This window comes from Numida meleagris, chromosome 10, assembly GCF_002078875.1.
Source record: "Numida meleagris isolate 19003 breed g44 Domestic line chromosome 10, NumMel1.0, whole genome shotgun sequence".
Taxonomy (NCBI): domain Eukaryota; kingdom Metazoa; phylum Chordata; class Aves; order Galliformes; family Numididae; genus Numida; species Numida meleagris.
Window position 1 is genome coordinate 11,785,376 of NC_034418.1, and position 21,178 is coordinate 11,806,553.

The 21,178-nt window shown below is 36.6% G+C and overlaps 1 protein-coding gene and 1 long non-coding RNA gene across 6 annotated transcripts in view; one reads left to right on the forward strand and one right to left on the reverse strand.

Annotated features, from left to right (window-relative positions):
* Positions 1-21,178, forward strand: part of CDH11 (cadherin 11) — a 232,403-nt gene that overhangs the window by 205,647 nt on the left and 5,578 nt on the right. For all 5 annotated transcript variants that reach the window (XM_021408541.1, XM_021408543.1, XM_021408544.1 and 2 more), the window contains 9 exons: positions 5,844-6,239; positions 7,497-7,791; positions 8,545-8,664; positions 9,143-9,310; positions 12,003-12,190; positions 13,679-13,932; positions 14,839-14,975; positions 15,190-15,311; positions 16,117-16,234. In XM_021408541.1, the coding sequence (XP_021264216.1) occupies positions 6,012-6,239; positions 7,497-7,791; positions 8,545-8,664; positions 9,143-9,310; positions 12,003-12,190; positions 13,679-13,932; positions 14,839-14,975; positions 15,190-15,311; positions 16,117-16,234 (1,630 nt within the window). In that variant the 5' untranslated portion in view covers positions 5,844-6,011. The remainder of the gene's footprint in view (positions 1-5,843; positions 6,240-7,496; positions 7,792-8,544; positions 8,665-9,142; positions 9,311-12,002; positions 12,191-13,678; positions 13,933-14,838; positions 14,976-15,189; positions 15,312-16,116; positions 16,235-21,178) is intronic.
* The window catches only part of LOC110404361, a 143,925-nt gene continuing 125,630 nt past the window's right edge, over positions 2,884-21,178 (reverse strand). The window contains exons 20-21 of the long non-coding RNA XR_002442182.1: positions 20,580-20,669; positions 2,884-3,096 (exon numbers count right to left, since the gene is read on the reverse strand). This is a non-coding gene — a long non-coding RNA (uncharacterized LOC110404361). The remainder of the gene's footprint in view (positions 3,097-20,579; positions 20,670-21,178) is intronic.

Consider the following 21,178-nt stretch of genomic DNA (forward strand, 5'->3'; position numbering starts at 1 on the left):
TTGTTTCATAATCAAAAGAGACCGGACTAATTTTACACCTCTATGTACCATTTTCTTGAAAGGAGTCAAGGAGGAAAACAAAGTTCTGTTTAATTGTTAAATGGGAAAAAAAATAACGTGAAACCAAATATTAGGCTGTCAAGATGTATGAGACTTGATAGCTTTCTGCAGCAAGAATTGGCTTAACTCAAAAATAATTTCGTACTAATTGTGTGAATTTCTTGAAAATACTTCCGTATTGGAATACAGCAGTCTACAAGGGAGTAAAAATACTTGGCATATTGAAATTCTGTATTTGTGTATTCACTCTGCTACACATACCAGTACACATTCAGCAGCGCATGTGAATATGAGACAGATATATGCTGGCAAACAGAACTAGACCACATCCCTCAATTCCTGTGTATTATTAAGAACTCCTAAAGTAGTTAAATCATGTTATGCCCTAAAGATTAACCAGTATGGGCTCAGTGGGACTTAACTGATGATGTGATCTGGAAATCTTCTTCCCACCTTCTTTCCATGGGAACTGCTCCTTTTGCATGACCCTGATTCCTGTATTCAGAGAAGAAAGATCTAACCATTTCAATGAAACCATGGATCATGAGTCCCAAGCCTGCTTGGAAAGCTCAGTCCCAACCTGAGGGAAACATCCAGGTTCTTGCTGGCTTTGCTACACCTGGCTACACGGAGGAGAGAGCCTCATGCAGCTGGGGCATTGCCCGGCCACAGCAGGGTCCCTCCCTGCCATGGGCAGCAGGGCTCAGCCAGCTGTGCTCTGTCCTGTCCAGAACTCAGGCATTCTGGGAACTACAGAACTAAGAGGATCCAATATTTATTCTGTCATTAAAAAACTATTAATTTATTCATCGGACAATAAAATTATTTTAAAATGAATCGTTCATCTTTTCAGCTAATTCTAATTACATTTAAAATCTCATCTGGACTGGGAGTTTGCTCTATTTACTTGAAACTCTTGCAAAACATTTCAGAACATAATCATCTGTTATTATATTGCTTCGCTCTGCTCTTGACAGCTTTCTGCCAAGTGTAGTCCAGAAACAATTGATATTTTAATGTATCATCCCGAAGTTACAGCCTAGACAAATCAGAAAAAATTGTTTAGTCTATTATAATTTGGCATTTGGTCACTTAATAGCACACAGGAAGTCAGCATGAATGTTTGGGATTATTTTAGCTACAAATATAAAAATAATGAAATTGGCTAGACTTCACTTCCGCAACTGATCTTGACATTAAACTAGTCATTGCTGGCTCTTTATTTTTGTCTATTAGTCATCTATAAACATTCATTCACATTTGTGTCTAAAGTTTTTTAGACCAGACTGACTTCTCAGATTAACCTGAGCTCCCACCACTTCTCTGCTGTGCCATGCTGCATTTGAGTCCCTGCATTCTGTGGTCTCAGTGTGAGGATGCAGAAGGATGCTGGAGTTGCTGCCTTAGGGAGCAGGCAATACTCTGGCTCTCCTCTGCACCGTAGTCTGTGGGTATTGTTTTGTTATTCTTCAGTTTTATCATGGATGAGTAATTAATTAGTTGAATAGCGCATTTCCATTCAGAGTAATGATGGATTGTATTTTCTAGTGCTAGAAGAATAGACTTCTCTTATATAGAGAATCACTGAACCATTTGAGTTGGAAGAAGCCTTTAAAGGTCATCCGGTCCAACTCCTCTGCAATATGGGGGCACCTACAGCTCCATCAGACGCCCAGAGCCCATCCAGCCTGACCCTGAGCGTCTCCAGGGATTGTGCACCCACCACCTCTCTGGTAACCTCTGCCAGTGCCTCACCACCCCATTTACGCTAGTAAAAAAAACGTCTTCCTTATATGAAATCTAAATCTCCCCTCTTACGGTAAAATTGAAACTTGTTAACTTTCTAACATTAACATTTCTAAAACTAATTAACAACTATGAATAAAAAACAGACATATTATTCTCACAGCTAAAAGTGCCTCTTCTAACAACTGTTTAGGGAGAAATATTTTATTTCCATGCAAACACTATGCGTGATGTTCTTCAGGGTGTGAACTATCAGTCCTGCACGCCTTGACTGGTCAAGCTACATGGGTAGCATTTTGGAGTCCCACTGTGTTCGTGTGTGCTTCTGTTGTGCTTTGATCTTGTGTGCTGGCTATTTCCCCTTTATCCCTCATAATTTTCAGTTCCAAAATTGCGATCGCTAATCTGTATGTAACTAAAGTCTGTTAATGGAATTCTGCCTCTTGTGAAAAAGTGCATCTTAGTTCAAATGTGGTATCTGTTCTTCCTTTTAAGGAAGCGGGAAGCAGGGTTGGATTTTTACAGATTTCTAAGGAAAACCTAGGATTTCAAAACTACATGTTGTGCAATTCTGAACAACAATGAAAAAATAATCAGGATGTTGCAATTTGGTCAAATGCCTACTGAGATTCAGCTTACTAAGCTAAGGAATATAATCTGTATGCAGAAGTAACAAAAATACAGAGGAGCTCTCTCAGATCAGAAATTTGAAAAAGACAAGAGACATTCACAGCAAATCGTTGTGGCAGCTCGCTGTATGTGTAAGGCTGTGCAGTGTCTGAATAGAAGTGCTGCCCACAGAGAATGCGCGGACACTGAGCAGAGCAGCACTGCAGCCTCAGGTCTGTGTTCCATGCCTAGCTGCCGATGAGGTATTTGTCCCTCAGTGATGTCCACAGGAGAGAAGGAAATGCTTTATAAATTGTTTGGCTGTTTTTCTTTATTTTCTGCTTGAAGAAATGGGAAGCTATTAGCTTTCAGCAGCTGAGTTGCATTAAAATATTTGAAAGGCCTTGAATAGATTGTTTTGGGGAGAAAAAAAAAAGAAGAAAAAGACTTCTTTCTTGTCAATAATACTGCTTCATTTTTAATGCAGTTTAGTTTATTTTAACTATAGCTTAAGAGTTATCTTGTGTGCTTTACCTTTTAGGAAGAAAGCATTCTGCAGAAAGCCAGGCTGCGGTTGTTTGGAATTTAATAGTTCCACAGACTTCAGTGGAGCTCTGTTGTTTATTTTCTTAACTTCTCTAATGATGATAGGAGACACAGGCCTTACTGCTTTGATGACCTCTGTATAAGAGAACAGACAGAATACCTTCAGGCAGGGAGAAGGAGAGCGGCCAGAAGGCCTTCCAGCCTGCAGCTCGTGCTGTCATTGCAGCTTCTCAGCAGCAGAGCACTTCCCCTCGAGCTCAGCTGGTATTTCTAGCATGGAGCCCTCTCCCAGTGTAACTCAAAACAGAAGCAATTGCCATAAACAAACATAGTGGGTTTTTTTTTTGCCCAGATACTGTTCAGGTACAATTTGAAGATGCATAACCTTATTGCTCCCTTTCTGTATGTGTAAGTGGAGGATAAAAACAAAAGGTAGGAAGCAATCTTTGTTTTAAATCCGCATTAGTAAATTAAGCGTGCATGTGTGATTAATGTTTTGTTTCTGGTACTTCATACTCGGATAGCTGATAATAAACAGGATATGTGTCAGCTTGTCTCTTCCATTGTTAAGCATCTTTATAGAATACTTATTTACGTAATGGTATTGAGAAATTTGGGAATAATGGCCATATACGTTTACTTATTTTCATTGTTGAGATCGTGATGTAATGTTAATGAAGAATAATTATCTGAAAGTTTAATTTTCAAACACATCCAAAATCTATTAACGTGAGCAGTTTACTCAGCATTTTGTAGCAGTGGGTTATAAAATGCACAGCTGTCTAAGCATGCCTTCCTACCTCACCTCTGTTTGGAGCATCTAGGCCCTGTTTAACAACCTAGGAGCCCAAGCACTCCTAACTGCTGCATTACAAATACCATGCTGGCTCCCTGCAGTATGCATACTTGTCCACTGCAAGTAGGTGTGCTGGGCACAGCACTGACGGCTGCTTGGCTGGAAGGACACTCCACAGCAAACTCCTTTTGAAACAACATAATAGGAGCTTCAGTTTGATTTTTTTTCTATGCAAAACTGGGGGAAAAAAAGTCCTTTCCTTTTAAAATTAACTATTATCATAAAAAGCTACTGTAATAATTAGTGTTGAAACGCTTCTCATACTCAAGCCACTTCTAAAATAGGTTAAATACTAGTTTTCAAGTCCTTTATGTCCTACCTTGTTTTTACCTCTTAACAAAATGGAGATGTAAAATAAACTCTAACAGTACAGGCCTACCTAATGTTCCACAGTTCACAGACACATGTTGTATCACAGTAATTAAATTTTAAAATCCCGTTTCTGACCAAAGTAATAGAGATTTTATTCTTCATATCTCTCATCCTGTTATGAGTCATCTGTAATGTGGCATCATGAAACAATAGTAAAACATGAAATGCGTACACCAAATGCTGTCCTTAATAAATATGCCTAAGAAAGAAAACTCTAGAAATTCCTCCCTTGGTGCCAGATTATATTCACACTGAAATGTGTGACTTTCATTTAATTCACCATGCTGGTCTCATTATGGTGTTGTAATTGAGATCATATCAGTTTCAAATAAAATAAAAATAACTTTTTTTAGGAAATAAAAACCTACTATTTAATTCCTTACTTATGAATTCTTTATTTATAAAACTGTATCCCAGTGTTGGGTGTTTGCCAAGAGATGTGTATGGGAGGACATGACTGCTCAGAATTTGAAATGCTTCCCAAGATGAGTGGGTTGATTGCTAGTGAGATGTTTATCTGTTGCTGAAGTTATAGGTCGTGATATAGGTTGAAGCTTTTCCCTATATTCACATTTCCTTTGCTCCAAATACCTTGTCTTTTTATTTCTAATGAAAAATTGTTCTGTTTTGAAGAAGATGGTCGCATACATTTCTACATATGCCTGCATGAATGTAATATTCAGTGTTTTATAGTAACTCGCAGCAGAATAAAGTGACTTACATGGAAAGCTGAAACAAAACACTGTAGTGACCTAGTAAAAATTGGCTGCTCTGTAAGGATTGAAAGAAAATATGTTGGAAACTCAGTGATAAGTCAAAGTGGCCTTTAAGATGGATTGTTTGCTGATGGAGGTATAGACCTTAGCTCAGGTTTCACTGTATAATGCAATTTCTGCTTAAAATATTAATTCTGACCTTGTGCTTTAAAAATTATTAGAAAGTAAAAAAAAATCAGTGTAATTCTGGTTATTTAAATCACAGGGAAAGCAGGAGTAAATAACCACATCAATTGCTATATTATCGAAGGCATTTATCATTACCGGAACAAAGAACTGGCCATCAGTGCTGTTCTCAGCTTTGGTGACTCAGTCCTCAGATGGAGGAGAAGGGCTGTTTCAGGGACCCACATCCAAAATGTAGGTCCTCCAAGTTCTGTCTTGAAACACACAGGTAATTCTTTTTGGCATGAAATCTGTTGGTCATTACAAGGCCTTTTTCTAGGCACGTGCAGGAATATTCCTTCTTGATAAGCAAGTATCTTGGTATCTTATATCTAAATCTACGGCTTAACAGCTTATATCTGAGGTTTATATCTAAGCTCCTAAGAAGGCTTAGATATAAATTAGGTATTTCTACAGTCATCTTGCATCTTGGGCTAAGTCTTTTTGGAAGGATCATGAGAGAGTATGATTCTTTCAGCTCCCAAATGAGTGCTGTAACCAGCAACTCAGGGCATTTTATAAGGTGGCAGGGACATGTACCAAAGCACCAACTACGCACGTTACTTAGTGTTTCATGATTGTTATTATATTTTAATCTTATTATCTTGAGATCTTCTAAGTTATTCCTAATTCTGTTTTGCTTAGAAAAGAGGTTATTAACACCTCAAAGACATAGCAGAACTGACATTTTTCTTCCTTCTACCTTCTTTCAGGAATTAAGTTGGGAAGCTGCAGAGCATTAAAGTGATGTGTTCAAGGTGTGGTGGCAACCTATGTGCAGAACATTTTCTCTGAAACTTTTCAGTGGTCCGAAACTTTTTAACTTCCAAGGTGGAAGGGGTATATTCTTGGATACTCCTGTGCCTACAAAATAACCAAAAATGAAGGAGGACAATTGTTTACATGCCGCTCTTATCTGCCTGGGCATGCTCTATTACAGCCATGCCATAACTACAGAAAAGCTAAACCACGCAAGGCCATCGCTTCATGGTCACCATGAAAAAGGAAAAGAAGGACAAGTTCTGCATCGTTCAAAAAGAGGCTGGGTGTGGAATCAGTTCTTTGTTATAGAAGAGTATACAGGACCAGATCCTGTACTAGTGGGAAGGGTAAGAAGTTGTTTTTCATTCATCAATTACTAATTATTACTAATACCTTTATTTAGTGAATTGCTTTTCTTTCTTGCCATTGCTTTTCTGTTGTATTAGCTCCTTCTTCAGCACTTACTTATTTACCTAAAATTAATCACGTCTGTAACTCAGTTAAGGAGCTAATCAAAAACTACTTAAATGAATACGAGTTTTTGCATTGAGCTCAGCAGTCTCTGAATGAAGGCATATAGCTGTCACTTAAGACCATAGCAATCACTTGAACAACAGTATGTGCTAAGAATATCTGGTATCATTCTCAAGTCTTTAAAAATAATGATTAAAAATGTAATGTCTAACCCAGCAGCTTAGAAGAGTGTACTGCTCTCCCTTCATTTTTTCATTTTCAAGGGATCGGTAAAATTAAATATATGAGGGGCATGTATAGAGGGAGAGAGAAATCTGTGTGTACCTGTGTGTTTAAACACACCCTGGACACATCTTCTGTTACTGTCTAACAGTATATATAAATATAAATAAAATAAAACAGCATATTTTTTGTAGTGAGTCAGCTGGACTGTGCTGACTTAACACCAACACAAGGAGTGGAGAACTGGATCACTGACATAAAATACTGCTCTGGCTATTCTGATTTTAAAAACTTTTTACAAGTGCACAATTTGTAGATGTAAACATAAAATCATTAAATACTTAATTTGGCTCAATATTTCCCCCATTCATCAAATTGAAATGTGCAATTGTAGTGAAAGAAATATAGTTCAGTAAGGATTTGCTGCTGTTGTTGTTTAGTTTATAATAAAGGAGTTGCAATTAAAAACTAGTTGGCAGTCAGTGGTTGTCTCATTTGTTACATCCCATCTGTCACTTCAGTATTTACAAAGTATAATTCTCCATTTTATACAACCTGATTAGTATGAAAGGTACAAAATTTCTGTAAAAATGGCTCTTCCTTCCAACTTTATTTGAATCAAGAGCCTGTTATAACAATCTTCTTGTGTATTTTCATCATTAAATCTCAAAGCTTGGGTCTCAGTGGCACCGACTGTGTAGCAGCATGCAACTGCGCAGGTAGCATTGAACACAGCACAGATGTGCTCACAGCATGGGCTCGCTTATGGATTATTGCCTGATGTACATCAGGATTATTGAAAACTGTGAAATTATAGTAATTCCAAGCTTTTTGTTTTGTTTTGTAAACATATTAGTGAAATGTATGCTATCTTGTTAAGGTCTATCTATCTGCTTCCCGTTCTGTAGCTTCATTCAGATATTGATTCTGGAGATGGAAACATTAAATACATTCTCTCAGGTGAAGGAGCAGGAATCATTTTTGTTATTGATGACAAATCAGGGAACATCCATGCAACAAAGACACTGGACCGAGAGGAGAGAGCTCAGTACACTCTCACGGCACAAGCTGTAGACAGGAACACTAACAGACCTTTGGAACCACCCTCAGAATTCATTGTTAAAGTCCAAGATATCAATGACAACCCCCCTGAATTTCTTCATGAAAACTACCATGCCAATGTGCCAGAGAGATCAAATGTGGGTAAGTACTCATAAACACACCTAAGTTCCTGATCTTATGGGGGATAGTGGATTGTCAGTACCTCTTGGCTTGATCTAATTGGTCTGGAAATTTGGGTGGTAGATTTTTACTTTATGCTCAGTCAGTGATTCATTCTCTTTTCTAATTTGCTGACCAAATCAAACCTTATGCAGATACTGTCATGACTGGAGTGTCTGTAGATTGCTCCTAGAACACAGCTGTTTCCTCGTAGGAAGGAACGTGAGGGTCCCCTAGAATTTATGGAGCATGAAATCTCTGGGGAAAGCATCAAGATCATTCCTTGAGCTGAACTGAATGAGTTATTGCCACTCTATCTATTCAGTTTTCATCTCCTGTTTGAGCTTGTGTCTATCACAGAGATTTCTACAGAATAATTTCTCAGAAACTTACTGGCGAAAACGTAAAAAGAAAACCCTTTTGCTTGACCGTGTAATGAAAAAAGGAATATAGTGCTGTAAATTACTTAGGAAAAGAAACATAATGGTAGAGAGTGACCACCGACTTTGAATTTTGTATCTTCACTGTTTAGAACAATAATCTACAACACAGTTGGTAAAAAAGATAGTAGAAGTGTATTCTGTCATGTAGAAATTGCTAAGTAATTTTCTATCAAACCTGGAAAAAAAAGTTAAGAACTAGCCATGCCACATGACTGCAAGTACCTCTGCATGGTTCTTACAGACACATTTGCTTCTGTTTGTATTTCTTCTGTCTTTCCCTTCCCATTTTTAGGTACATCTGTTATTCAGGTAACAGCTTCAGATGCTGATGATCCTACATATGGGAACAGTGCCAAACTGGTTTATAGTATTCTTGAAGGTCAGCCGTACTTCTCAGTGGAAGCTCAAACAGGTATTATTGACCAGTTTATTTGAGTAGGACTTCATAACTGGAATACATTAAAATGAATGAGATATATTGATCAAGGTAGTACAGTTGGCTATATCTACTGATATGTTTGAGTAAAGCTGCTTTCATTCTCTCTTGATGTTAGTTAAGCTGTTTTACAGGTTGGTCCCTTGGCAATGGGTAGAGCTTCTGGGTACGCTACGCTAGAAAAATGTTTCTATCTTTTGTGATATGATATGATAGAAATAAAAAGGTTTCTGTGCTGTACTGTAAATCTTCAGGGTAGTTCTGTTTTCAACTATTTAAAATACTTGGACTAGTTTGCTTGCATAGTATAATGCACAGTATAAGGAAAAGAGAATTTGCAATGTAACTGCAAATATTGCTGCATTTTAATACATGTTACAAAATGCAGTGTCCACTTACTCATGATGTAAACATGCGAAAATTTGGATGTGACATATTTTCTTTTTATTTGTAGGAATTATCCGAACTGCCCTTCCAAATATGGACAGAGAAGCTAAGGAAGAGTATCATGTTGTAATACAGGCAAAAGATATGGGAGGACACATGGGAGGCCTCTCAGGGACAACCAAAGTGACAATTACACTTACAGATGTCAATGACAACCCACCAAAGTTCCCACAAAGTAAGTAACAAATTCCTTAATCACAGATAATTCTACTACCACCCGTATTTGTATAGCATCAGGTATACTCAAAACTTCAAAAATCAGTAACTAATGGAATACCCTAGCACATGTGTGATTAGATAAATATTATTTAAACATTTCTGCTAATAACATATAGAGCTTTCGTGTCTGAAAGATTGGCTTTGTGTTCCAAAGTGAGTAGTTTGTTGAGGTCAAAACTGGATTTCAAAGATGGATAAATAACCCTATGCTTCATTTCTAAAACCATGTAACAGTAGAAAGGTTTACTGCCTTTTCCATTTTCATAATTAGAGTGTGGGTTTGAAAGTTTGTTTTAAAAAAGCAAACAGTGTTTACTACTCTCTCAGACCAAAAGAAGATCAAGAAGTTTTTGTGGGGAATTAAAAGGAGGTTAAAATAAAATACCACAATGTATAGGAACGGTTTCTTCTGCGGTGGGAGAGTTCCAGTATATAGTATTCACACAGAGTGCATGCAGAAGAAAGCTCTCCTGTGAGGCTGACAGTGTTTGAAGGAAGTCTCCAAGTGGCCTCAACTCATGCCTTTCAGCACTCCCAGTTCATGCCTGTTTTCAGAGAACAAATCCATTTTGTTTATTGATGAAGATGGACAAAGGAAATCTATTTTATGTTCTTAGAGCTGTATTTCTCAAGCTATACAAGCTGCCTTTTTTTTTTTTTTTGACTTTTGATAGAAGTGTTGCATAATCTATTAGCAGCTCCTGATTATGCCCTTTCATGTCTTTGACAGACCTTCAAGTGAGTGAACGTCTATTTCTATTTCACATAGCCTTTCATTTTCAATGCTGACGTTTCATCCTTTACTTCTGTAAACACTCTCAGGGAATAATGTAAGGATAAAAGTCATGACTGGGTTCTCCTCATGCCTTGTATTTGCCATGACAATACAAACCAAATTTGGTACAATTACATTTTGAGACTGATGGCTGAAATGTGCTGCTATTGGTTGAATAAAGTCTATTTCAATACCTATGCTATTTATTTTTCATGTATAAAATTAATCAGGGATGACATTAACAGATTTGGTCTTCACAGTTGGGTGGAAATACATTAATGGACCCACATAGCTGCCCTACATCTTGTGTCTGCATGGGACTTGTTTTGGAGTGCAGCATATGCACCATCCCACCCCCACTCTGTTTCTCCTCTGAGCATCCATGTGAACATCTCTCTAACAGCAGCTCTGCCGGTCTTGCAGGTTCCTGGACTCTAATGCCAGAACTTAAATGACATAGCCAGTTCCTAAACGTAAAAATCTGCCAGCATTCTCTACTATTCTAACAGGAAAGTATTGCATCCAAAAATGTCAGGTTTTACATACCTCAGGAACATACCTGTTCAGTCCAGTCACAATCTAGGACCTATTTTTGCAGAGTAAACGATCAAACTGTGTCTTTTTCTCAGCAAAAATCTAGCCACTTTACTAAATGCAGAAAAATATGTCTTCGGAGAATATTTAACTTATTAGAAATGTGAACTAGCAGTTAATCATTTGTCCTTAACTTAAAATCTTCATTTGGAATGCTCAATAACAAAAGCAGGATTAGACTAGTTTATGTAAACATCAAACTGGTTTCCTTAAAATGATTCCTCAAATGTTTAATAAATTATATGCATGGATTTTGGATTTTTTGTGACTGGAGTTAATGGTCTATTTCAGTTGTATTTACGGGTAATGAGCCAAGTCCCTGCCTCCTGCAAGTCTCCCGATGTTCCTAGAATGCTGCTGTAGCAACCAAGAGCAATCATGGAGGGGAGGAGAAATTATTTTCTCCTGCAGTTTTGTTGTTTATACTATTATTTTTTATTCATAAATGCTGATTAAGTGGCAGAAAATGCTGACGGAGATTTGTAGATTTACGATCAAGTTACGTTATTTGAAATCTGGAATGTTTTGGGACGGTCCAGGAAACAGTGGTGCCTGAAGGACAACTGCTGGTGGGAGATTTAACCAGAAATAGAACTGCTCTCTTCTAGTGTCCCTAAAGACACGAGGAGAAATGTGCAGAGCATCACAAGAATGAGATGTTTGGAGATGGTTTTCCTATTTGAGTTTGCTGAGGGAAAGCTTTTTTTGTGTGTGCGTGTGTGCAATCTTTAGTGGTAACTTTTAATAGTAACTATTACAATCATTCATACACCAAGTTAAAGCCACAGAATGTCGCACATTTATTCTTTAGGCAGTACAGGAGTGAGGTCTATCCAATTCATGTTATATAATTTGTGGCTCCTGAATAAATGGGCAGAAACACTTCTCGAGTACAGAACTGAAGGTCATACTGTGAGTCATATGAAACAGAATTTTCCTTCCATTTTTGTAATCACATCTCCAATATGAATTATAACCTTGATGTCACCATAATTTCTGCATTCTCACTGATTGGTTGTGTTTTTAACCCCTCCCTGCACACATAGGTACACAGTCGTTATGTAAAACGTCGAGGTAATTTTAAATAGATTAGAATGTGTTTTAAGATTTCACAGATGACTAACTTCTCAGAGCTCTTAATACTATAGCATCCTTCAGGGGATTTGAAAATGTAAAAAATCACCGTGTTTAGATGGAACTTATAAGTTAAATGAGTAAATATACAACTGGAAAGCAGACTGCACACTTGAGGCAAATGCCTGTTTTTTCCTTCCGCCAGGTGTGTACCAGATGTCTGTGTCAGAAGCAGCTGTTCCTGGAGAGGAAGTAGGAAGAGTGAAGGCCAAAGATCCAGACATTGGGGAAAATGGCTTAGTAGCATACAGCATCATTGATGGAGATGGCATGGATATGTTTGAAATTACAACAGACTATGAGACTCAGGAAGGTGTTGTAAAGCTTAAGAAGGTGAGTAGTACTGTCCTTTGAAACCCACTGAAGTGTGGCATTCTTTGTTTCTGACCAAGAATTTGGTATTAATGGGTTAATACCTAAGCTAAAATATCAGTAAATGCAGTTTCAATTAATTTGTGTCTAAAGCTGTGATTAACTCTTAATATTCCATTTCCCCATTAGCTGAATTGGAATGGAAGAAAATAACCAAGAAGAGTTACATAAAAACTGTACAGTGGATTAATTGCACAAACTAAATGAATTCATAATAAAAAGTCACGGTAAAATACAATGCCATCAGCTTCATTGTTAATGAAGTTTTGCCTAGTGCTGATAAGTAGCAGACATTCACTGTTGCTTTATGTTCAGTCTGAACAGCCTCATGCCCTATAGTTTAAAATCCTCAGCTACGCATTGTCCACAGTACTGTTCTGAAGGAGTCACAGGCTATGCCAAAAGCAGCAAAACCACTAAGGTGATTTCATACATCAGCATGATTTTAAAAAAGTGTTATTAAATGAATGCTGGAATACAATTTAGAAATCATAAACACTATTCATTATTTAAGCATTATTATTTTGCCCTTATTGTCCTCTTAGTTCTTCATCTCCCTTGGAGATATTCAAAAGTCACCGCAGGAGACCTGGGCAACTTCACTTCTGAGTCAGCCCTGCTCTGTGCATTGGGACAGTGTCTCAGGAAGAGACCCACAGGCCTCCTCCCATCAAAATTATGCTGTGCTTCAATTACAGTATTTGTTCTAGAGATGGGAATGCATGTTTTGTGTATTTTAAAATGTGGGCTTACTATCACTGCCTGCATTCCATCTATGTTCTGAGTGAGCCTGCTTTGTGAATTGTGCTTAGCAGCTGTTTCTCAGATATTTAGAGGCATGACCATTCTGAGGCCACCAACAATGCAACACGGCAGCCATTTCATGTTGGTGACGGCGCTGCTATGCTGTGATGTGGATCAGGCTCTCTAAAGACTCAAGGAGTTATTATTTCACCTCCTCTGTGTAAAGTGATACTAGATCTATGGACGGAAAAAAAGAAATGAAAGAGATGCAAACAAGAACAATTTAACTTCTCTTTTGTGCACATCCATATTTAAAGGAATGCCTGCCAGCTGGGGATAGACCAAGCCTGACTTTCTGTAGGAAACCCTGTCCTATCCATCCCTTTTTTGTGCTGTGCAGAAGGCTGCATGAAGAAAAATTTTCCCAATAAAGGTATTTCCTGAAAGATGCAGGAAGCAAAGAGCAAGACAAGGATTCTGTCTTGGTATTTTCAGTGCTTTCATATGCTGCTCCATACATAGAATGTAGCTCCTTCTATTTGAGTCTTTTTGTTTTTAAAAACACACATTTCAGTCCAAGCTTGTTGACAGATATGCTCACATTTGTTTTATGTTATTGAATACAAGGGGACTGTTTACTGCTTTTACACTCTAGTTTTGCTAACTAACTGCTCAATGAATGTGTTATCTTCTTGTATCTCACAGGTCTTGGATTTTGAAACCAAAAAGTCCTACAGCCTGAAGGTAGAGGCAGCCAACGTACATATTGATCCGAAGTTCATCAGCAATGGACCATTCAAGGACACAGTAACAGTGAAGATTACAGTGGAAGATGCTGATGAACCGCCTGTATTTTTAAAACCAAGTTATATTTTTGAAGTACAAGAAAATGCAGCATCTGGTACTGTGGTTGGAAAAGTACACGCCAAAGACCCTGATGCTGCAAACAGTGCTATAAGGTATGCTTCATTAGAGCAGGGTGTTTCTAAGCATTTTAAGCTTTTTAAATTGTTATGCAGATTACTAAGATAGCATAATAGACCTAGGATAGTAATATTCTAAATTTATCCAGAATATTAGTAACTGTAACCATACACATACTCTTCTCAAAGTCTGTAGCACAAAGAAATGCTTACCATTGCTATATATACCTAAAATACACATAAGGACGTCTGAGTTAGACTCTATTCTATGTTGTATTTTTTAATACAATATCCTCTGCTATTATCACAGCATTTTTTTCTCAGAAAATAGAATTCTGTGCAGATTACAAATTACTGGGTAATTCTAAAGGATTAATTTCTAATAACAAGTATAAACACACACCTCCTTTCTGCAGTTACATTAGGTAGTGTTCTATCATGTTCTCAGTGTATCTTAAATTATAAAACACTGTTTTGTAGGTATAATTAACATTTCAAATAATTACATGGTAACTATACAAAAATCAGTGGTGTGTACTACTATGGAACTGTGTAGATAATAGATAATATTTAATAATCTGGTGTGATCAATTAACATTCTGAGTAATCCAAAGAGCAGCAGACTAACTTAGAAGATCTTTGATTAGTATGAAGCAGATAAAAACATAAAAATCTCAGTAGGTATTTAAATAGTAGATTTTTTATCATGTTTTGTAAAAGAGAGAAGAAGAAGAATTTCCATTTACTAAAAATATTCTGACTTATTTTTTCTAAATGTAGAATTGAACCTGGTGAACCTCCTTTTAAAAGAACCACATCTCATTTCATTGATAATAAGGGTAGGGCATACAATTATTTAAAAATGATAATGTTGTAAAATTTGAATGCATGAAACTGCTAAGTCTTTCTGTTATCTAATTACTCACTTTCAATCTTCTTTAGGTATTCAATTGATCGTCACACTGACCTTGAAAGATATTTTACTATTAATGCAGATGATGGCAACATCAAGACAATAAAAGCTTTGGATAGGGAAGAAATTGCTTGGCATAACATCTCTGTCTTCGCTGTTGAAGTCCGTAAGTATTTCACTGAGTTCTTTTATAATCAGCTATATAAATTCTGTACTCTTCCTCTTGTCTCAGTTTGGTACACTGCAATAAATCGCAGTAGAAATACTTAAGCCTATTTCCTCTTTACTTGTATACAGCTCATACAGTTTTTGCTGGGATTTTGTTTGTTTCAAGGGGTTTTCCCTCTTCCATGTCATTCTGATTTTGTTAACTTCCATAGACAAGCAACACCAGGAAGCCAAAGTTCCAGTTGCAATTAAGGTTGTTGATGTCAATGACAATGCTCCAAAATTTGCAGCAGCCTATGAAGCGTTTGTCTGTGAGAATGCTCGAAGCAATCAGGTATGCCTGTGCTCTCCACCTTCCCTGCACGTTAATTTCTTACTTTGGGGTGTTTAGCCCAGTTTTGTACTGGAAGCTCAAATAAACAGTAATAACTAAACACATTTTAAAAAAAAATTTGGCCAAAATATGTAGAACAAACAGAAAGGCAATTTCCTTTGTTGTTTATTTTTGAATTACTGTTAACAGCAATGGAGTGCTTTGTATTTTGAATGTGACTGGTGTTGTCTGTGGATATCCACCAGTAACGAAGCTGCTTGGGAACAACTCACTGAATTGTGAGCTTGTTTTGGATATTAAGAAATACCGAGCATCTTCTAAGGATCACAGTACAATGCTTGAAGGGAGTTAGCCTAAAGATTTATCCCTGAAGAAAAAAAGTAGCATCAGATGGAAATATGGCTCTACACACTGTCTGCACTTCTGGAGTTAGTGTAGCAGTTTGGGTGAGACATTGTGCTAACTCACTCAACCTGAGCTGCTGAAGTTTCTGCAAAAATTTGTTTTGCTTATTAAGTTAACATTAGCAAAGATTTGTATATAAGAATGTGTAGGTAGGTGTATACTTTTACATCTATAATCCTGTGTTGAGTAAATGTTATACCAAATAAAGATTTCATTCTAGCTTTAAGTAAGCGTGCACTGTGTTTATAATTGCATACATTTGTTGAGATACTTTGGAGTTTTCAGCTATATCCTTTGACTTTCAAAATTCTATGTATTCAAATGATTTCTCAGAATGCTACCTATATGTGGTATAGCCAGAGAAGGAGCTGCTTGCTTACAAACTACTCTCCTTTTACAGCAATTCATTACAATTAGTGCTGATGACAAAGACGACTCAGCCAACGGACCAAGATTTATCTTCAGTTTACCACCCGAAATTATTCATAATCCAAATTTTACACTCAGAGACAACAGAGGTTTGTATGCAGGTTTCCTTTATAATAGTGTCCAAAGGAAAACTAATGGCCAATTTAATGTCATGCAACAGCATTTTCATTAATTTTGACAGAGTGCCTGTTTTCTAGAGATTTAGAATAGAAGGAAGAAGAAATACAGCTCAAATATGGGGATGTTCTTGCAATAGTGTAATGCTTGTTAACTCACTTTCATTTTCCTGAATACGTATTTTATATTACATAATAATGCCCTGCATGTAAATCCACAGCCTCTTCATCTCCCAGGAAGAGAGTAAAAAGCAGTGACAAAATTGTTCACTAACTGTAAATGGCAGGTCTCTTTGATTTAAACAAAACTACGTGTTGACAAAAATTAGTGGAGGAAGAATAAATCCTCTGTTACATTGCTTGTATTTGTTCATTAACTCTGCTGGCTAGCTTTTGGGCCATGAGAGAATGCAGACTAGAGTCTAATGGAATAAAATCACTACCACGCTAACTTACTGTAGGAAATTATTGCCTTGAAATGGAAATCCAGAGTGGGTATATCTCAGCGTATGGGTACCATGATCCCTTTGCCAATTTTCTATTAATGATGTATTCTTATAGTGAAGTAGTGCATTCAGAATGAATCCAATAAGAGGAAAGAAATTTGTTTGGGGGAAAGAAAAGGCATAAATGAAAGCCAGAATTTATTTGATCTTCTAACACAATAACATCAGTGAACCTAACTTGCCAAAGGCTGAGGAAGCCAGAGAGGGGGGAAAAAAAAAAAAACCAACCAGAAAAATACAAATTCAGCCATTATAAATATTTATTCTATTTACTTAATGGTAATCAGTATGGCATTCATGTTCAATGTTCATTTGCTTTTTTCCTGTATGGAGAAAAAAATACGGTTTCCGTTTCTAAGAAATTGGTTTTAATTAGCAAACTTTAATGTTTGAAGGAAACTCGACTGTTTTCTGAAATGCAGTACTCAGCTGAACTGGCTTAAATAATGAATCCAGAGGATTTATTCTAATAAATAAATAAAAATTCTAATAAATAAATAATTTTGTCAGAAATACAAAGGCAACATAATCAGCAACAACTTTTTTTCTCCCAAGTGTTTTGTTCTGATACGCTTTCTACCTCTATAAAAACCTAAAGTGGGGGAGTTATCATCAGAGTTCCGAAACAGAAATTCCATAATTCTTGACGGATCGAAGTAATATTGTTGCCTAGTGCTTGATGCATATACATACATGAGCAATTCATAAAGGATCCAGTGGAGAGAATGTATTTATTCTCTTTAAAGTAAAGTAGTAAAACACAATCTTTGAAAAATTGATGACTGTATTTTTAGAGAAGTAAATAAAAATGAATTATTCACTTGAGACCCTGAGGCTAAATTTCTCCTCAAGAGATAATTTATGGTCATCACACCAAACTGAAAGTGTTTTGGAGTATTTAATCTAAAAGACAACACATAGGTCAGACTTGAGATGCTCTGATACAGCTGCAGGCAAATGATATTTTGGTGCCTGACTTCAGACAATTCCATTAATCCTTCATTTCCATATGCAGCAAATTAATTTTATTATTATTATTGTAGTGACAAAGTTAGTCTAGATAAAAATGTTTTGCAATGGAAATGATGTATGTTGAATGCATTGGCTGACAATTGTGCAAGAGGTTATTTAAACTAGATGATATTTAAGACTGAATCTTCCTGTTTAATTTTGTAACTAGGAAATAAATAGTGTAAAGCAAATAATCCATTTGCAAACAGTCTTTTCATCATTTTTGTATAATCTTTATTGCAGACATGTTGTTAATTTAACTCTTTCTGTATTTTGTTTTTTTTTTTAAATATATGATAGACTTAAAATTCTATGTACTTTCATATAAAAAAACTTTTCAGAGAGAATGTTACTATTTGCAAGTCAAATAATTTACATGATCATTTAAAGTTTCTTTTTTCATTTGTAAATCTGAGCAGCTACACACCGTGCCATCACTTCCAGAGCGAATTACTAGTTTCAGAGAAAAACGGCTTTATTAACTGTGGAGAACAGTTAATGAAAACTCCTATGTTTGGGACTATTACAGAACTTTAAAGTGAATACAGTCCTATAATTATCATTTAATAGAGTTTCTTTCTACCAACTCCGAAAAGTAATCACATATTGCAGTAATCCAGAAAAGTAATCACATTCCACGTCCTATTAATAGCCTACTTACTGTGTTATCAAGTTTTTCAGCTGAGACTATCTTCCACAGAAAACATGAGATAATGGCTTATCACACGCTGTGATAAAACACCGAATTACTTTTGCACTGTTTACTTACATTATACCACATAAATAAACAGCACTGTGTTAGCCTGGGCCCTGTTCAATTTCACTCCCATTGAAGTCAGAGCTTCAAAAGAGCAGCAGAGGCTCGTGACACTTCACAACAGAGAGATGGATTTTTAGCAGATGGATTTCCTGCTTTAAATCCTGCTCTGTCCTCAGATGAAATGCCCTTTACTTGGGCTCACCTTGTATGTGTGAGGCACACAGCCAGCACTGCTGGAAGTACTGCAACCACCTCGCTATTGCATGCTGCATTATACCACACAAAACTGAAGCGCAGTAATGTTTTCAGATATGCCAGACAGACAGAGCTTTATAAGGACTGAAATTAAGTTTGTAAGTCCACTAAAATCGGTGACTAAAATCCACTTTTTCAATATAAAAACATTCTCTCACGCTCAACCTTTTAATCAAGAGATTTTTTGAAGCATATGAACAGTAAAATACAGGGTTTTGCTGTGGATTCTCTATAGCACTTACCAGTACCTGGTAATGATTTTAGGCAGCTGGACGCCTGGAATTGTTTAGGCTTCCTGCTGAGTCAGCACTCACATTCTGCTAAAGGTGACAGTATTCACAAAGCACTCAGCTTCTTTCATCTAGAAGCTCTTTACGTAATATTGGGGTAAACAAGCCCCCAAAAGCTAAGCTATATTTACCTTGATGTAGAGGAAAAACTGGGAAACCATAAAAAAAAAATCACCAGAAAAAAAGAGAATCAAAGATCAGAAAAATCAACCGTGAAGATCTTCGTAAAGCAATGCAATTTGAACTTCTAAATAATTGCAAAGATTTCATGGAGAGTGTATGCAATCTGCACTTACTTAAAACAGCTGTGGATATTGGAAATCCCAGGCAATAATAGCTGAAAAATGAGAGTATGCGTATTTTTCTGGATGGTATCAAGATGAATATTTTCTTGCTTTTGTCTTTGTGTTCTTTAAGACTGACAGCCTGGTAGCTCCCATATGTGTTAAGTAATAGTTTTAAGCTAGTATTGACATTTAGGTTCTGTTTCTTGGCTTAAAAAATGCCATTATACCTGGATTATAGTTACACTCCTGGGACTTGAAAATGATGAAAAAGCAAGGATGAGAATATTAGCTAGGATTACACGTTATCTTTTATCTAGGTAAAAGAGGGTTTTTTTCTCCTGTGGATATTATGTTCCTTCTAAATATGAGAACTGAACATAGAAAAAAAATGATGCGGCAATCTTTTCTAAACTTTAAAGAAGTATCTTGATTGGATTTTAATTTTAAAAAATTGTAGTAAACTAGAAATCACCTCAAGTTAAACCAGATAAATCACCCATTGGATCACATTCAGCCAGCTGACCACAGTGGAACTGGCCATACAACATAACTGAATAATTCACCATCCTCTTCGAGCAGGAATACTATTTAAGCTGCCAGTGTTCAGGAAAAATGCAATACAATATAATATAATATAAAAAACATGTAACCTACAGACTAAACATACTGATACATGATATTACCCGTGTTTCCTTTCAGATTACCTCTACAGCCTCTAGGCAGTTGTATCTCAGTCCTCTGTTATGTTCATATATTTTGTCTCACGACTTACCTGTCCTATTGCGCTCTTTAATTTAATAGAGCAGATCTTTGTTCTCATGTCAATTAAATGAATAATTAAATACATTTTAGCCAATCCTTTGGAATTACTTGACTATACATCAATATATGTTAGTTTTAAGTATTAGTTGATATGATAATAGATAATACATGCTACCTTTCTGTTTATAGCAAATTGTTATGAGCCCATTAATTTAATGTCCAAAAAATAAGATGCCTTTCACACAAACACTGATATCACTAAGGTGCTTAAAAAATTGTGCCACAGAATCTAGACGGGCAAATGTTTAGGAGGGTAACATGGCTGTGCAAAGAGACAAAAGGGCACCTCCAAAAATGAGAAATGATAGATAATCAGATCTTTATCAGCTTCTTTATCCTCAGCAAATAAAACCAACAACTAGGAGACGTCATTAAGGTTTTTCCTACCTGCATGCTATTTTTGTAAGAATTCAGTGTCTCAAAGGCTGCAGTTCTGTGATGCAGATGTAACCAGGCTGGGCATCAATCGTGCTGGGCCTGGCAGGAGAGGCACAGACATGAGGAGATATAAGTAAGAATAACTTTTACTTACTTATTCTACATATAACAGACTTTGTCTAGGACAGTCCTAAAGAAATTCATCCTTTTTTGGTGTGCTCTTCAGAGTTTTCTAGTAGGTGAGTTCCAGTAAGCGGGACCCTAGTACAGGCATTGTTCTGATCCCGTAAATTGATCTCTGTGTGTCCACCAAATTTGGGAACTTTTTCAGACCTTCTCCTGCCTCAAGGGTACTGTCTGCAAGGGTGGTTACTATAAGGCAAGGATACTTAACTTTTAGTATAATTTATTCACAGATTTTCATGGAAAAAAACAGTGATTAGATCATTAAAGAGAGGTTTTATGGTTTGCATTATTAAATTCTTGAATTTATGCTGACTCTTCAATGGGAAAATGATTAATCTTCTGCAGTACCTCAAGGCAGCAATAAAATGGAGAATAGCCCTCCATTAGTAGATAGATAAAAGGAGCTTTCTCTTCTCTTTCCT